Source organism: Protopterus annectens, chromosome 12.part0 (assembly GCF_019279795.1).
Source record: "Protopterus annectens isolate FY-2018-M chromosome 12.part0, PAN1.0, whole genome shotgun sequence".
Classification (NCBI taxonomy): Eukaryota; Metazoa; Chordata; order Ceratodontiformes; family Protopteridae; genus Protopterus; species Protopterus annectens.
Window position 1 is genome coordinate 1,153,949,331 of NC_056746.1, and position 18,390 is coordinate 1,153,967,720.

Below are 18,390 nucleotides of genomic sequence, written 5' to 3' on the forward strand. Positions count from 1 at the left end.
TTCTTTGCAGTAGCTGATCCTTCGGACTTTAGGTCTTGAATTTGTGTCTCAGAGGTTTCTTGGGCACCTTCACCCTTCCATTTTACTCCACTTGTATTCACTTTCTTATGTGATTAAGATAGGCATCCCCAAGGTGACTCTGCTTCTGTCATGCTGTTAGGTCACTAACTGTGCAGCGTCTTTTAGATGGTGGACTCCAGGCTTAACAGATTCCTTTGCATTGATGATTTTTTTTTTTTTTGCTAGTTTTGCACCTCATGTTATATTTGGGCCCAGAATGACTCGATGTATCACTACTAGATTGCTGTTAGTGTAATATCCATTAGTCATTATCTGCTTGATTTAGAGATTACCCATTTTTTATCAAGGATGCCTGTCACTGGCATAGTACTTTTTCTTACATTAGGTGGCAGGCTGATTCTGCTATTGTCAGGCTGTTGGAGGACGTATTGAGTATCACCTTTGGCCATTTTGGTGCAAGCTTACTAGATCCTTCATTCTTGAGGTCATCTGTTGCTGGCCTTGTACCTTGCCTTATATTATTCTTAGCCTTGTACCTTGCCTCATAATATTCTTAATTTTTCCAGAGCATGCTGCTTTTAGGGTAGTCATCACTCTTACTTCTACTCTCAGATGCAATATTTTGCCTTAATATTTACCAATTTTCATCCAGGGATACATTTTATCCCCATTATCAAAACATTATGGCAGTTAATATAATGTGGATTGGATCTTCCTTCTTGGGCTGATGGTTTATTAGTCTTCTTCTGTCATATTATAGAATAGTTATTAGTATTAGTCTCTGTTTTCCTTGTGAAACATTTGTTGGTTTGACTTATACAATTCAGGTCCTTTTGAAGAAGTTGTCTTTTGAGACAACATTTGTAATGATCCATACAGCAAGTTATGGCTGGGACTCAGTCCTTGAGGTAGAAGGACATAGCCTAGTCCTATTTCATGCAAATGTTGTGTACTTACCATAATGATAAATGTGCAGGACCAGCTCCGTCTTCATATGTGAGCTTACTGTCCTTCCCTCTGCCACTTTTGTATGGATTTAGAAAATGCTTCAGAAGGGTTTTGTCTCTTTACTTGGTTTCTTCTTCCTGTGCTTTACCTTTGACAGGCTCACATAGATTTAGAGAGGGGTCTTTCCTCATACAGAATTATGGGAAAAGAAAAGGAAGTGGCCTGGGAATGTTTTAGGTACCAAGCTGCCCAAATCCTGCCAGTTTTTGAGTCCTAGAGGTAGAGGAAGATAGACCTGGCTACACATCTGTGGTTTTGTTAAGTCAGTGACCTTCATTTTTCTGTAGTCACAGCTTTTCCTCTAGGAATCCAGACACAGAAAACAATGAACCTAAGTATACAAAAATAATACAAATATCTCAGTCAAAAGCACTTATAAACATAAGTATGTGTAACATTTCAAAGGCCCAAAATCAGGGACAATTTTTCAATATTACTCTAATTCACTTTTAAGTTAACAGAACAAATTATGCAGTAACATGCATTTTCTGAACAATAAAAAATATGAAACTGTAATGTCTGGCATTACTGACTTTAACCCGAAGAGATTTAACCAGAAAATCAAAACTTTTACGAGGGACAGGGCATAAATATGAAGCAAAATCAGGGCCATTCTTTAAAATCAGGAAAAGTAGGTTTAATATCTGGTTTCTAGTAGGTAGTGTCTTCAAGATTATTTTGTGGAGCATCCATCACTACTACATTATGTAAGTTGCAGAAATATGTGGGATATCTATTATAATTGTATAAACATTTTCTTAAGTGGTTTGCAAAGCTGTCTGTTAAGATGGGATGGTACAAAATGCAGCCTAGATTTGTATCAGCTATGTGCCTAGCATGTACTGCTTTTTAGGATGGTGAAAGTCATAAAATATATTTCAGTGCCCTCCAATGACCAGATTTTTTTGTTTATTCCAGGCTAAATGTCAGTAAATGCTAAGGTCAGAGAAACTTGTAAACCTAGATGTACAGTATCACAACTGGCAACTAATCACAGTATATGTAGCTACAGTCAGCACTGTGACCAGTAATTATTAATATCCCAAACCACACTCTGGTTGGATTTACAAAAACAAATAAAATTAAGAGATGTTATTATTGCTTTTACTGGGGTTACAAACCGACATCAATGGTGCATTCGGTTAGAGTATCATAAAGTAAGTGAAGAGACATAATCGTTGACTGATAAAGTGGCTGTCAATTATGCAGCATGAAAGTTCAAATAAATCAATTTTTGGTATCTATCTATCTATCTATCTATCTATCTATCTATCTATCTATCTATATGGGTGTACTTACTATGATCCAAACACCCAAATGTTGATCTTAAAAGGTCAGAAAAAGCAAATGTCAGCAGGGCACTATGCATGCATAAGGAAAATCCTCTCTGATGCACCCCCCCCCCCCATCTTCTGCTAATTATATACACTAACTCCAGGATTGCACAGTTCCAGGGAATGGGCATATTCCACAACCCCAGAGATTTTCAGTCTTGTACACCTGTCAACTATCTGCTTTGTGTGTTGACATTTGTAAGTTTCAACCAGTTTTGCCATACATATATATATATATATATATATATATATACACATATATATATATATATATATATATTTATTTATTTATATATTAGAGTTAACTACTGAATTTTCGAAGTGACTGTTGTCAACCAGTATGTGGTTGAAAGGCAGTTTTCAAATGGGCAGAATGCCGACTCAAAATACATCGACTACACTACAGCGAATGGGTAGTGTAGTTCGATTATCTGAGTTTGTCATTGTGCACGGAGATCGCGGTTCAGTGAGGAAGATGGAATTAACCCATTTCCTCACTTTAGAGCGATCTTGGAGTTGGTATATATAATTTGCAGGGGGTGTGGGAGTGCAACCCCTCATATGGGGGGTGCAGGGGGGATTGCCCCCCCTGGAAAATAGTAAAATACATGTACTGCTGACTAGGGAATGTCATGGTATGGTAAGCTGCATAACATGGGTGACTGACGTCACCTCCTGCTATGTCAAATACATCGAACTACAAGAGTTGATATATTCAGTTTCGATCTGGTCGCATTTTCACTATTCCAGACTCAGGATTTTAGGTCAACCATGTGACCGGTCGACATATGCAGTTTCAAGGTTTCAATAGTAAACCTATATATATATATATATATATATATATATATATATATATATATATATATGGTTCCCCTTCATATGACTGAATTCACATAAGCCTGAAACCAAAAGCCTGAAAAGTCAAAAGCTTGAAAAGTCAAAAGCCTGAAACTCAAAAGCCTGTAAACACAAAAAATACATATACTGACTTTAAACAACGGAAACCATATTAATTTCCACTAAGTATACGCAGGGGGGCAAGCCACCCTGCACCTCCTATGTGGGGGTTGCACCTCCCACACCCCCTGCTACTTAAATATACCAACTCCGAGATTGCACTTAGTGTAATGAAGTGCAATCCTGGAGTTGATATATTTAAGTAGCATAATTATATAATGAATGGTTAAATTGTTACCTTGCTGTTATGCAAAGCATGCACCATGACTTGTTTTCCATTCATTCTATCACAGAAACAAAACATCAACACTCAGTACATCAAAAAAGGAAACAAATTTCCTTTTCCAGTGCACTACCCATAACAAATGACATATACTATAACTTGTGAAAGCCACCAAGCTATGCTGATGTATATACTATATATAGAGAGAGAGAGTGAGAAAGAGAGAGAATATTGCAATGGTTTACTTATACTATTCATAAGTTCTTTCATTGTACCATGTATCAACACTTATTAAAATTTATTGCATACTATAAGATTTAAAAAAAGAAAGGTAGCCTTGATACCTGCCCATCAGTATCCTTGATCACTAACAATACGGGGGCACTCAGAGGTGCCATGGTTCGGTACATTGTTTTCAGACTCATGCCATGTTTTGTAGTGCTGTAGGCAAGGTTCCACATGTAACCAGTTACCCGAGGAGGAAGCTGTTCAGCAATCTGAAACAACAGTAGAGCAATATTTTAGTAATAATTTTATGTACATAGTGAATCAGAAATGTTATCACAGTACAGAAAAAGAACAGACATGGCTTTTTGCTCTCTTGTTTTACATGGAAAAACTCTGTAAAATTTAATTTTGCCTGGAAGAAGACTAACTTAGGAGTTCATTAAGGTTCCTAGAATGAGCCATACCGCTCAAGCTAGAAGGGCCCTTCCAGTGTAACATACCCATTTGTGATTCAGAAACATGCTAGTCACAATGAAGTAATATCTAATTTTTGGATAATTTGCATGTTTCCTGAATTGCAGTTGCTACCATGATGTGCAGATCTGTAGTAACCTGTTGCTCATGTAAGCAGTAGAATCCCCCTCCAGTCACTATCTCACACTCATGTTCACAAACATGACAATAAACAAACAGACACACACACACACACACACACACACACACACACACACACACACACACACACACACACACACACACACACACACACACACACACACTGTAGTCATTTTACCTGTCCTTACCCTGCTGTAGATCTCCCCGCCTTCATCATACTTTAGTACCGTTACAGCATGTATGTATTAGGCCCTGGTGGTTAGTGTATCCCCCCACCCCGATCCCTGTTACAATGTTGGTGTTGTTATGGCACTTTAAAAAGTTATCCCCAGTGGTCTAGTGGTTGTGACCAACCTCATCACCCTTATGAAGTATGTGCCATTATGGCACTTCACTTTAACCTTGGTGTCCAGCTGTTTACCCCCACACACAGTCCCTATACTACTATTGGTATCATTCTAGCCCTTTAGATTGTGTCTGGTGGTCCCTTCCCCATTCCCATTATGCTATTCTGTGACTCAGAACACTTTATGGGGTATTACCTTGTGTCTTGTTTATCCCACCCCCTCCTGGTACATGCAGTGATAGTGGTGTTGGTATGGGACATTAAAGTTGAATCCCCAATGTCTGGTGGTTCATCGTGCACCCCTGATCCCCACTGTAAATGTTAGTGGCATAAAGGGACTTAAATCATTCTCTGGTGTCCAGTGACCCCCCCACTCCTGGTCCCCATTGTAATATTGGTGCTGACACTGCACTTTAGATTGTGTATCCTCCCACCCTGGTACCCATAGTAACGCTGACACTGGTGTGACACCGTAGAGTATTATTCCCCCTCCCACTCCCTGATCCTGTAGCAACATTAGTGCTGGTGCTGCATTTTACACATTAATCCCTGGTGTCCAGTGGTTCCTTACCCCAATCCTCGTTTTGATGTCAGTGCCATTATGGCACTTTCAAAGTAAGCCTTGGTGCCTAGTGGTCTTCCCCACCATGTTCATGTTCATTGATTGAACATGGTCTGTTGTCCATGTTCACCACAGCAATGTGGTGAGGGTGGCTTTATTGATCTACATGGCTGAGCACTTTCTTGAATTGCTCGGCCCTATAGATGCTTTCATGGAGGTGGTTTCAGGTTGAGAGCATGTGGCTAATTAGTATATGCCATTTTCCCCAGAATGCCTCATTAACACAGAGCCAGTCCTTGATGCTGACATCTTTGTGTTGGAGGACCGTGACGTGCAGCACCATGTATGGGTGCTTGCCAAACAACAAAAAAGTACCATGACATGTAGATGGAAGTGTACTCATTAGTTACCTTTATGAATGCAGCCATATCTATTACAATATTTTAAAGTGTTACATCTAAAACACAACATGAAAAAGTTACATGAAAGATTTAAATTTATGATTTTTGATATTCTTTTTTATGTTTTACTAGAGCAGAAAATAGACATGCAGACTCTTGGTTTGTATCATAGAATCTGATGTCCCCGTGTTTCCATATATCACCCTTTTCTCCTATGTAGGATTATGATTAATATATCTTTTTTCAGCAAGGATTTTTATAGGAGAATTATAACAACTGGGCTTCAACTCACCAGTGTCATCTATTATCATAACAACTGGGCTTCAACTCACCAGTGTCATCCATTATCATAACAACTGGGGCTTCAACTCACCAGTGTCATCCATTATCATAACAACTGGGGCTTCAATTCACCAGTGTCAGCCATTATCTCTCTTTTTCAAGCGGTCAAAGATCTCCCTGCACAAGGATGATTGTGTCAGTTGGCTCATGTGAAGTATAAAAGTGGTCTTAATCTGCCTGATTTTCGGTGCTTCTTACTGCTTTAAAACCATTAACTGTTTGATTTTTTTTTCTTTCTTTCTTTCTATTTATAAGTAAATTAATTACTTGTCTTGGTCTAATTTCCCATCAGCAAATATTATTAGAGAAAGTCGTTACAGTTTGTTTATTGGAGAGTAATATCATCCGCTCTTAAGTGAGTAAGTATGGCTCTTAGAGACAACTCTTAATGACATTGATTTTAGCGGGGTTTTTGTTTGTTTGCTTTTTTATTGGGAATGTGCCTGGCACTGATAATTGTGAGCACTGTTCTGCATTTTACAAAATTATTGCTAGGACAAGGAGATGTAAAGCCTGAACAGATTTATAGAATTTGTTACAGAACATAGAAAAGGAGAATCTATGAAATTAAGGAAAGAAAAAAGAGCCATTAAACTCTTTGAATGGAACAGCCTAGTGAACATAAAGAAAGAGCTGAAAAATATAGAGGTAGGAAAAACATTAAACCTTTTTTTATCTCAGGCTATAATTGAAGGAGACTCTTGAAAGATGTCTCAACTTGAATAATGAAGATTGTCAAAACGTCTGAAAGAGAAGTTGCAAGTATTGAAGGTGATTATAGTGCTGAAGTACCCTGTAGCTCATTACAAGGCCCTGTACTTGCTATTCATTAGTGACATCTGCTCCACAAGTCCTCCCAAAACCTAACACATTATACTGTTGACATCTTACTATATGGAAAAGGACAGTCCTCCCCGTGTATAATAAAAATCTACAGAAAGGTCTCACGAAGGACTGTGGGTTAACCTCAGTGCTGTCTGGCAGCCAGCAAGATCAGTCCATGAATAACTCTTTCACTTAAAGCCCCTAACAGATCCATAATTAACAATGTGCAACTGCATAAAATCTTGGGCTAACACTTGATCTGACCCTCCTTTTGAAATGCATTCTTGTACCTTTCAACATGTCTGCTTTAAAAAATTATAGCAGGGGACATATCATCAAATATCATAGCAGAGGAACCATGACTCTGGAGACTGATTTGAAGAAGTCAATCAGGTTCAGAAGACAAGATCAGCCCTTCATGAACCCAGACTGGGTGGGGTCCAGTGTTTGAAGGTTGCCAATGTCTTTGTTTATAAGTACCATGATAATTCGTTCCATAGCCTTGCAGATCTGGCTCGTCAGACTGATGGGGCAGTAGTTCCCGGGATCTAAGGTGGATCCCCCCTTGTGGAGTGGGATAACTGTAGCTGTGCGCCACTCAGTGGGCACAAAGCCTGAGGTGAGGCTATGATTAAACATGACACTTAGGTGTGGTGTCAGTTCATTTTGTAGTTCATGTAATACACAGCCCGGGATGTCATCTGGCCCCATGGATGCTGTATTCTTAGCTTTGGAGAGTGCATTTTTTTACCTGTGTGGCCGTTATTACCAGAATTTGGCAATCTTCCGGTATTAAGATGGACCATTTAGGGGGTGAGAGAGGGGTGAAGTTGGCACTGAATCAATCTTCCAGGATATTGGCAATATCCTTGGGATCAGTATATTTAATGCCATTCTGTTGTAGCTCAGAGCAGATCTGAGCATTACCATTTAGATTCTTGACATAGTTATAGAATGCCTTGTGGTTGTCTTTGGAATCTTTGGCAATTTTATTTTCGTAACTAGCTTTGGAGGATTTTATGAGGGATCTCAGCTTTTTACTGAGGCTGGTAAGGGAGTTTTTTGCATCCTGGGATTTTCCTCTTTTCTGCAACAGTTTCTTCCTTTTGTTGTAAAGTTTGTTTATGGCAGGGAACTACCAGATTGGCTTAATTTGTTTGGAGGAGAGCATCTTGTTTCTATTTGGGATGACACAATTCATGCATGAGTGGATGTGCACATACAGTGCCTTAGTGTAGGACTCAGCAGTTGAACTTTCAGTTCCCGTCTGCATGGGTGTCATGAAGTTTTTCACTTCTGACTTGAGTAGCATGAAGGTAGCATGAAGTTGGCTTTGGAGAAGTTTTTTATGGAGGTTTCCTTACTGGGGGGTGGGGGTGGGATGTGGATGTTAAGGGCAATTAGCTTATGGTCTGACCTGACCAACGAGGGGGTGACCATAAGTGTAAAATCATAGCAATCAAAATATAGCAATCCAAATTGTAGCTTGCTACAGATCCCCCACCATGCCCCAAGATTCTCACTAAACATACTGGAAAATAGTAAGATACAACCAAACACCCTAATACTGGGTGACTTCAACTACCCTGTCATTAACTGGGAAAACTACTCATGTACCAACACCTTTGTCCAACGGTTCTTGGAATTCATAAATTCCAATGCCCTGGATCAACTAACTAGTTCATTGTCCCACCAGGGGCTCCAATATCCTAGACCTGGTCATTACCAACATGGGAAATCGATGCTCCACACCTATGGTCATCCCCTCGTTGGTCAGGTCAGACTATAAGCTAATCACCCTTAACATCCACATCTCACCCCCACTTCCCAGTAAGGAAACCTCCATAAAAAACTTCTCCAAAGCCAACTTCATGCTACTCAAGTCAGAAGTGACAAACTTCATATTATACATTTTAGATGTTATAAAATTTGGTGTTATGGGTTTTGGATGTTATGGATTTTAGATGTTATGGTCTCGATGTTTTGATTTTAGATGTTATGGGTTTTAGATGTTTTGAAGGGGAACCATATATATATATATATATATATATATATATATATATATATATATATATATATATATTTATATAAAATGTGTCTCTATCTATCCATCTATGGATCCCCTTCATATCATCGGCTTACCATTTTGTTGAGTTTCATAACTTTGACACCACATTGTAGAATGTTTAAAATCCTGAACACCAAGAACATCATATTTTCCTCGTGGGAAAGTAACCACTTGGCCACCATAGTGAACTTTGCCCTTTTCTCCACTGTAGTGTGATCTCGGAGTTGGTATATTTAGTTAGTGGGGTGTGTGGGGCAAAGTCTCTCACTTTGGTGGGTTTAATTTACTTATGTTTCTAATTTCATTATTGGTGGCCAAGTGGTTATTTTCCAGGAGGGAAAATACGATGTTCTGGGAATTTCTGATTTTAAACATTTGACAATGTGGTCTCGATGTTATGAAAGTCAGTGAAATGCCTTGGGATATCCCCTCTTACTAAACATTTCCTTCAGTAAATTACACTCATCTATGAACTCTGTCTCTAACATAATCATATGAGCCACCCGTACACACTGTCCTTTTACCACAACTCTTTTTTGTGTTAATGGGTGGGCACTAGTGAAATGCAAGAAGGCATTTGAATAAGTTGATTTCCTACAAATACATGAAATGCACCTTTTATTCAACTTGTCCTTTTCCAACCAACATCCAGATATGCTTTTTTATCATCTCCCAATTAGTGTGTGAATTTAAAAAAAAAATCAGTGCTCTTATTAATATATTTCAGATGGCACTTTATCCTTCCATACTATAAAAATATCATCCAGGTACCTGATATATACACACAGCAGCAAGGGCTCGTTTTCCAAAATTTATTCTTAGCACTTTCGTCTCAGGCAGTGACAAGACTTCATCAGATAAAAGTATAAACTCAAATGAACTTTAAATAACCACGAAGCCAGATGACATCAGCATCTCATTGTACATTTAAAGAGAAACATACACAATTACTCTAAAATACATATAGTGGTATACATAAAAAAACTTATTATAAACAATTCAAATAGAAAAAAGAAGAAAGTAAATAACTAACAACAATGACTGTTAAATTTATCTACGTTCTGTTTTCAATTTTAAAATACATTCAATGGATGCCACATCATTCAACCCAGGCCAACCTACTGCTCTCAAATGTCTATACCCCATGATGTGGGTTTGAATTGATTTGAAGAATATTTGTTTAGGAAGGGCATATTGCAAAATGATATCAATTTATATGTAGAAATGATGGAATTAGTATTGACCAGGACTGTTTGTGAGCTCCTAAGCCCCCCACCCCCACTTAACTGGGGTTAAACTATTCCTGGCGCCATAAAGTCTGTTTTTCAAAATTTCCCTTGCAACTAGCCAACTTTTTAGTTTTAGCACTCATCTGTTTCTTTGATCTCAGCACTTGTTCAGAACTCATTGTAAACACTAAATAGGTTACAGATTATTACAGCACTCAACTTTCCTCACTTGTCTAGAGGAAAACAGTTTTTAGTACTTAATAAATAAGCATCTATTCAGGCATGTCTAAAGGTCAGCTCCCGGTGTTTTCTTCTGTCTACCTGATGAATCTGGGCACCTTGAGACAATGCAGCAATTGCCTCATGTACATAGACAACCCTCTCCTCCTACCACCCAACACTACGACCTGTGAGAGATGCACCTATATAGCCAAACTGGAAGCAAAGCTCTCTTTACCAAAGACAGGCCTAGACAGTCAAGAGGAGAAGGTAAACACTTGCACCGCACCATACTCATCACATAGTCCCTCAAAACCTACACCACCAAAACACACACACAGAACCACAAAACACACACCTACATTTGCGGAGGCTCTCCGTACTAATCTGCCTAAACAACAGAGACCTCCAAAGCAGAAATGCAAGCAACCTCCACCCCCCAACACAACCCAAATGACACATAGTCTGCATACTCAGTGTGTCACTCAACTACAGCCCATAAGGCATAACGTACCCAACACTCTAGTCATAGGTGACTCTATAGTCAGGCACACTGATGTTCCACTCACCAGGCTAAACAAGGAAAAAGTTACTGTCAGCTGCCTGTCAGGTGCCGGGATCTGCCACATAACGCATGCACACAGGTCACTCCACAACAAATACAAATATGACTCGTCATTGTCCATGTTGGTGTGAATGACCTGAGACGTACCTCCCTGGACTACATGAAAAGAGACATGGAGGAGCTCTCTGATCTTGTAGCCCAGGCCAGTATGACCCTAGCCTTGAGTAGCATCCTGCCATCACCCAGAATGACACCACAGTACAAGGACAAAATGATTGACTTTAACAATTGGCTAAGCTTCTGGTGTCATTCTAAGGGAATCCAGTATCTGTCTGCCTGGGATGACATGATCGACAGACCACGCTGCTTTGCCAGAGATGGCCTGCACCTGTCGGCCTTGGGATTCCGGATACTGGCAAAGGCTCTTGCAACCCCTATAGTGCCTTTTTTAGGCAAGGTTCAAATGACAAATTCACCACCATAACAGGTACAAGCAAGTAACATCTGAGAGTAATGCTACTCAATGCTAGAAGTCTAAACCTCAAAATGCAATCACTCGAGGCACTCCTTAAAATGGAGAACATTGACATCTGTGCAGTGACAGAGACCTGGTTCAAAGCTCCAGAGAGCACCCCTGCATTACCAGGCTATAATTCATACCACACCTTTCGGCCACCAAACCCGGACCGAAACACTAAAGTTGGAGGCGTGTCCATATTCATTAAGGATATCCACACCTCCAAGCTAGTTGCTCAGCATAATGCATCCGAGATTATCCAAGTTCATCTAACTCTGGACAAAACAGCAATCCAGATTGTAGCTTGCTACAGACCCCCACTATGCCCCAGGATTCCCACTCCTCTTTTCTTGATACACTGGAAATTATTAAGGTACAACCCAACACTCTAATAATGGGTGATTTCAACTACCCTACCATTAACTGGGAAAACTACTCATGTACCAACTCTTTTGCTCAACGTTTTCTGGAAATCATCAATTCCAGCGCTTTGTATCAACTTATCTACACCCCCACCAGAGGCAGCAATATCCTAGACCTGGTCATCACCAACATGTGTGACCAGTGATCCACACCAGAGGTCAGCTCCTTGTTGGTCAGATCCGACCACAAGCTAATCACCCTAGACATCCACATCCTGCTCCCACCCCCCATTAGGAAAACAACCGTAAAAAATTTCTCCAAAGCCAACTTCACAGGCATAAGTAACGGACGCCCAGGCAACAACTATAGGATGCATAGGAGGATTGTTAACATTTTTATAGATTTTTGGCATCTCAAATATTGTGGGCATTATTGGAGTTACAATGCTTTTATAACTAAATTCATCTTTATTGATCTGTTTTTCAATAAACAAATCAAAAACACCAAAACTAAAGGATGTATAAGTCAAAAATCCACAAAATAACATCCACAAAATGCACTCCAGTCAAGGAAATATTTATTTTTCTATGAGACAAAAAATACTGAAGAACCCTGCAAGACAAAAGCCCACATATTACAAAAAAACACATTTATACATGCCAGGATATTTGTTAGTTTTAGCAGTCTTAGCTATAATATTGTCAGTTTCTAAGTATTGTTTTAGAGACTTAGCCTTCCTAACTACAAACCTAGTTTCATTACCTACTATTGTAATAATGTTCCAATCAGCCTTCAAAATTTTTCCAATTGTGAATAAGAAAAATCTAATACTTGAATCATTCATAGTCATGCGCAGACAAAAACTAGTGTAGCCTTTATCTGTCTTATTATTAGAAACAGTGGAACTAGCACCCCTGTTGTCATTAGGCATGCCAACAGACAATATAGGTGGAAACTTATCATTCTTTTATTCTGCAATTTCATCCGCAGCAGCCTTAAGAACATTATAGCTATAATCCCTGTCCATAAAAAATAAAATTATTTCATGAATTGAATCCAAAAAATCTCCTGATTAGTAGTCAGCCTCAAGGCCCTGAACATCTGCCCCAGGTATATCTTTCTTCATGTTTGGTGGGTGTGCACTAGAAAACTCCAAATAGTTATTAGCAAAACATTCCTTCCTACAAATATTCAATGAAAAACAGTGAAATTCAGTTCTGGTGTAACTAAACAATCAAAAAGAAAATAAAAACCAGTTAAGAAAAATCCACTTTAATACTTATAGAACTTCAGTAAGCACTTTTGTCTCAAAAAAGACTTCTTCAGACTGAAGTGAATACAATTACAAAACAATAAAAAGAAGGAGAAGCCCAGTTATGAAGTATAGGAGTGAACACACCAAGGCAAATATCCAGAAAAAACGTGAACTCCTAATACTGCAGAAACTAAACTGAAGGAGCAAAAACCACTGTAAAATCCAATGTGAATCCAATGCTCTTTATTGTAGGTAAGCGCTTTCACAACCAGCCCTGGTTGCTTCCTCAGACCAAAGATTACAAGAAGACATCATCCCAAACTTTAAAAACCTTAAATCCTGTGTCACATGACTAAGACCAATTAATTAGTTAAATGAGTTAAAAGAACAAATACATTCAAAACGGAAGTACATTCAAAATGCACAAAAGTTCATTCAAGACAATATATAAAAAACTAGCATATAATATGATGTAATAAAAACAAGCAAAACATACAAAACATTAAAAAACACTGTATGCATAGATAAATAACCTGCTATACTGTCTAACATTATCTAACTAAAAATGCTGATTCTACTCTATCAATGAAGTTTAGCATGACACACTCAGTTGATACTCGTTTGATTAAGGATACAATGTATCGTAATTGGCATATATTGGGCACTGATAATAGGCTACGTGCAATAGCAGGAGAGAAACCTTGTTTTATTTATAAAAATCAGAAAACGTTGAAGCAGATGCTCTGCTATACAGATGGGATAGAACATAGATCCATTATGAACTATGGGACTAGGGGATGTAATACATGCTCATTTTGTCAGTATATAGAGACTAATACAATGTTCGTCCATCCATTGAGCAGGAAATCCTTTAAGTTTAAGGCCTCAGGTGACTGTGAGAGCAGAAATGTGATATACCTAGCCCACTGTGCCTGCTGCAGTGCATTTTATGTTGGTAAGACCAACAGATGGTTAAGGGAGAGAATTTGTGACCACCTTTATTGTTTCAGGAGACAGCAGGAACATAGTGCACTGGCTAAACACATGTTACAACAAGGGGAGAATCATTATTTTTACTTTTCTAATATTGACACCGTCACTGAGACTATTAGGATGGGTGATTTAAATAATAGAACTGAACAAAGGGAGCTGAGATGGGTTTTTATGTTAGCAGCCCATAAACCACCTGGGCTGAATTATTATGTGAGTTTGAAACCTGTTTTGAAAGGTAGGAAGATTAGGAAGAAAGCTATTTAGCCTTGTAAGTTATAGACAGGATTATATCAGCATTTCTAGACAGATAATGTTCAGACAATAAAATAAAATATGTTATTTACCTATACATATATAGTATTTTAGAATATTAGGAAGTAAGCTGCTTGTTCACCGCGGTGGTGGTGCTGCAGTAGCGTTGTCGCTTCACAGTAAGACGCTGTCCAGTTCGATTCTCAGCTAGAGCGTCTTCTAAGTGGAGACATGCGTGAATGGGCGTACCTTCGTTGAAGGTTGTGCATCAGGCCTGGCAAGCCAGTACGTAAAAATCAACTGCCAATCATTAGCGGACCAGAGTTCCGTTGTGGCGACCCCTAACTGGGAAAAGCCGAAAGACACACAGGAAGTAAGCTGCTTAACTTGTGATTTATAGATAGGGTAGAATAAGTATTCTTAGTTAGATAATGTTAGACAGTATATCAGGTTATTTATATATGTATACAGTGTTTTTTAATGTTTTTGTATGTTTTTATTACATCATATTATATGCTAGTTTTTTATATATTATATATTGCCTTGAATGAACTTTTGTGTATTTTGAATGTACTTGCATCTTGAATGCATTTGTTCTTTTAACTCATTTAATTAATTAATTGGTCTTAGTCATGTGACACAGGATTTAAGGTTTTTAAAGTTTGGGATGATTTCTTCTCGTAATCTTTGGTCTTAGGAAGCAACCATGGCTGGTTGTGAAAGCGCTTACCTACAATAAAGAACATTGGAGTCACATTGGATTTTACAGTGTTTTTTGCTCCTTCAGTGTGGTTCTGCAGTATTAGGAGTTCACATTTTTTCTGGACAATTACAAAACATTTAAATATCCAATTAATAAGTCACATGACAGACTTGCTCATTGTTTTAACCCTTTGCTTTTCAAAAACATAATGAACTCTTCCCTATTATTCAAGCCTGGAAAATGGCAGGCATTTAGTTTTGTCTGCCACTTATATTCAAGCCATCCTAATTCATCTTTAGGGTTAAAGCATAACTCCACATCTTTTAAAGCTTCTAAAACTAAAAACTTAAAGTCAACTTTACAGTTTCCAGATTTGAAATGCTTAGCTAATGCATTCTTTTCATCCCCTATAGAAATGGCATATTTATGTTCATACATTCTCTTGGTTAAGTCATGTGTTGTTCTTCCTATGTAATAACATTTACATGTTGTACAGAATATTAAATAAACCACAAATTTAGACTTACAAAAGAATGTTTCATTAATATAAATGTTCATGTTGTTAATAACTGTATTTCTTCAGTGTACAGAAAATTGCACATATTACAGTTGTAACATTTAATCATGCATTTTCTTTCCTTCCTAACCTTGGGCAAATTCAACTTTTCTTGAAAAAAGTTCTTAAAACTTTTAGCCCTTCTTTGTGTAAAAAGAGGTTTATTACAGATAACTTCTGTAATGTGGGGAGCTCCTCTGAAAACATTCCACTTGTTAGTTATTATATATTTTATAACACTGGAATCCAAACTGTTTGTTACAGGCATTCTAATTTTATAGTCACTAATTCTGATTTTTTTGTGTTTTAGATATAGATGCACTTCTTTGCTGTGTAACCATAGATGTAGTATTAAAAACCAAACACTGTGGATACCCCCTATTTTGTAATTTGTCACAAAAAGTATTGCTTTCTGTTGCATAATCTTCCTCACTGACAGTTAACTCACTGATTCTCATCAGTTGACCTTTAGCTAAGTTTAGTTTGGTTCTTTAAGGGTGCAGACTGCTAAAATGCAAATATGAGTTGTTCTGAACTTTTTTTGTAAATTTTGATGGCAAGTCTGTCCCCTACCTTAAAAACACACACGTCTAAAAAATTAATAGAAACTTGGTTGTACTGGTAATAAATTACAAATAACTACATATATTATTTATAAAGGTTATAAAACTTTCCAGAGTAGTATCTGTCTGTCTCCAGACCAAAAACAGGTCATCAATAAAATGAAACATGGTCACTACTTTGTCCATGTAAACACTATCAGGAATATGGGTGGTTTCCCACCCATTCATGAATAAATTTGCATAACTGGGGGCCCATTGCTGCCCCATAGCTACTCCATTAGTTTGTCTAAAGAATTGGTTGTTGAAACTAAACAAATTGTAACTCAAGATAATGAACAACAATTCCATCAAAAGATAGCTTGAATAATAGGGAAATGTTCATTATGTTTTTGAAATGCAAAGGGTTAAAACACTGAGCAAGCCTGTCATGTGACTTATTAATTGATTATTTAAATGTTTTGTAATTGTATTCACTTCAGTCTGAAGAAGTCTTTTTTAAGACGCAAGCGCTTACTGAAGTTCTGTAACTATTAAAGTGTATTTTTCTTCACTGGTTTTTATTTCTTCTACAAATATTACTAGAAAAAGTCTTATTACTTTTGTTCCATTGTATGGCAACATCCAAAAATGTACACCAGTGCCTAAACAGCATATGTTAAAGTCTAAAAACTCAGAAATATTTGAATCAAAGGCAGTAATAGCATCTAATTTCACCACAGTAATAAAAAATAAATTGTCCACAAATTATAATATTTAATTACACGTGTTAAAAGAAGGGCATATTATACAAATATTCTATCTCCCACCACCCCATGACAATACTGGAGGAGGGGGCCACTGTTGCCCTCATTGCATCCCCTCTTTTTTGGTGGTAAATCTGACCATTAAACATGAAAAAAATTATTTTCAAGCATGACTTCCATAAGTTCACAAATAGTACTTATCATATCACTGCTATAGGGGCTAAATGTCACAAGATACAGTCTCAAAAAAAATCAACACCTTCTACCCATGGGATGCTTGTATATAGATACTTCACATCCAAGGACAACATATTAATATCCACTTTGTCAGTATTTAACCTGTGCAAACCATCTAAAATATACCATGAATCTCTTGCATAACTATTTCATTTCTGGACAAGGAGATTTAAAAAATAATCTAAGAAGACAGAAGTCTGTTCGGTGACACTGTCTTTAGCAGACACAATAAGCCTAAAAGGCAAAGGGTATGTCCCACTGTGAAGTTTAGGAATCATAAACAAAATAGCCAACATGGTTTGTTCAATAAATAAGAAAGGAAATACTCTGTAAGTGATAGAACAATTGCTAAGTAAATCCAACACTATATTATGTATGTACTTATATCTTTCTTTAACAAAATGCAAACTAATTTTCTCACATTCCCGAACATTATTCAACATTTTTTCAGTCCCTAGAATGGAATACTCACTGACCATCATTACAATATAATCTGCCCAAAATACTTATAGAATCCGGTTCCACTTTAAATAACATCTACAGGTTTATCTGCCTAGCACTCAGAAAAGAATAACAATGTTTCTCTCTCCAGAGGGCTACTTCACTTCCTGTTATGGCTTGAGCCATGAAGTTACTATCCACTTCCACCTTAAAATTATTCTATAAAAGATACTGTCTTTTAGTAAAACTGTTCCTTTTAACTGAACCCCCCCCCCCTTGAAATTAGGAAACTTAACAAAGAATTCAGAAAGAAATGCTGGCTTACATAAAGGAGGGTTATAGCTGCAAATGATTCAGAGGTAGAGGGTGGATTCCCCACACACAGATTTTTTTTTGTTTCTCTTCACTTGCAATATATGACAAAATTATATCTATCTCAACCAAAAAATGGAGTCCAAGACTCCAAAAAGTTTTTTTTTTGCTTTGTCTATTCTTTATATGTATTGGATACAATGAGTAAAAAGTAATGTCTTTCGGCTTTTCCCATTTAGGGGTCGCCACAGTGGAACTCCAGTTTGGCAGTGGATTTTTATTGTGCCGAGTTGCCAGCCCGATGCCTAACCTTCAAAGAAGGCACACCCATTCACGCACACACCTACCTGCATGTCTTTAGACATCACTTGACCATGGGGAGGACATGCAGACCCAACACAGAAGGCACTTCAGCTGAGAATCGAACAGGAGAACCTCTTGCTGTGAGGTGACAATGCTAACTGCTGCACCACCATGGCCGTATTGGATACAATGAGTAATTGAGTTATATG

General features: G+C 37.8%; 1 protein-coding gene across 4 annotated transcripts in view; it reads right to left on the reverse strand.

Annotated features, from left to right (window-relative positions):
* The window catches only part of TLDC2 (TBC/LysM-associated domain containing 2), a 379,676-nt gene that overhangs the window by 145,419 nt on the left and 215,867 nt on the right, over positions 1 to 18,390 (reverse strand). For all 4 annotated transcript variants that reach the window (XM_044090181.1, XM_044090183.1, XM_044090182.1 and 1 more), the window contains one exon: positions 3,888 to 4,040. In XM_044090181.1, coding sequence (XP_043946116.1) covers positions 3,888 to 4,040 — 153 coding nt within the window. The remainder of the gene's footprint in view (positions 1 to 3,887; positions 4,041 to 18,390) is intronic.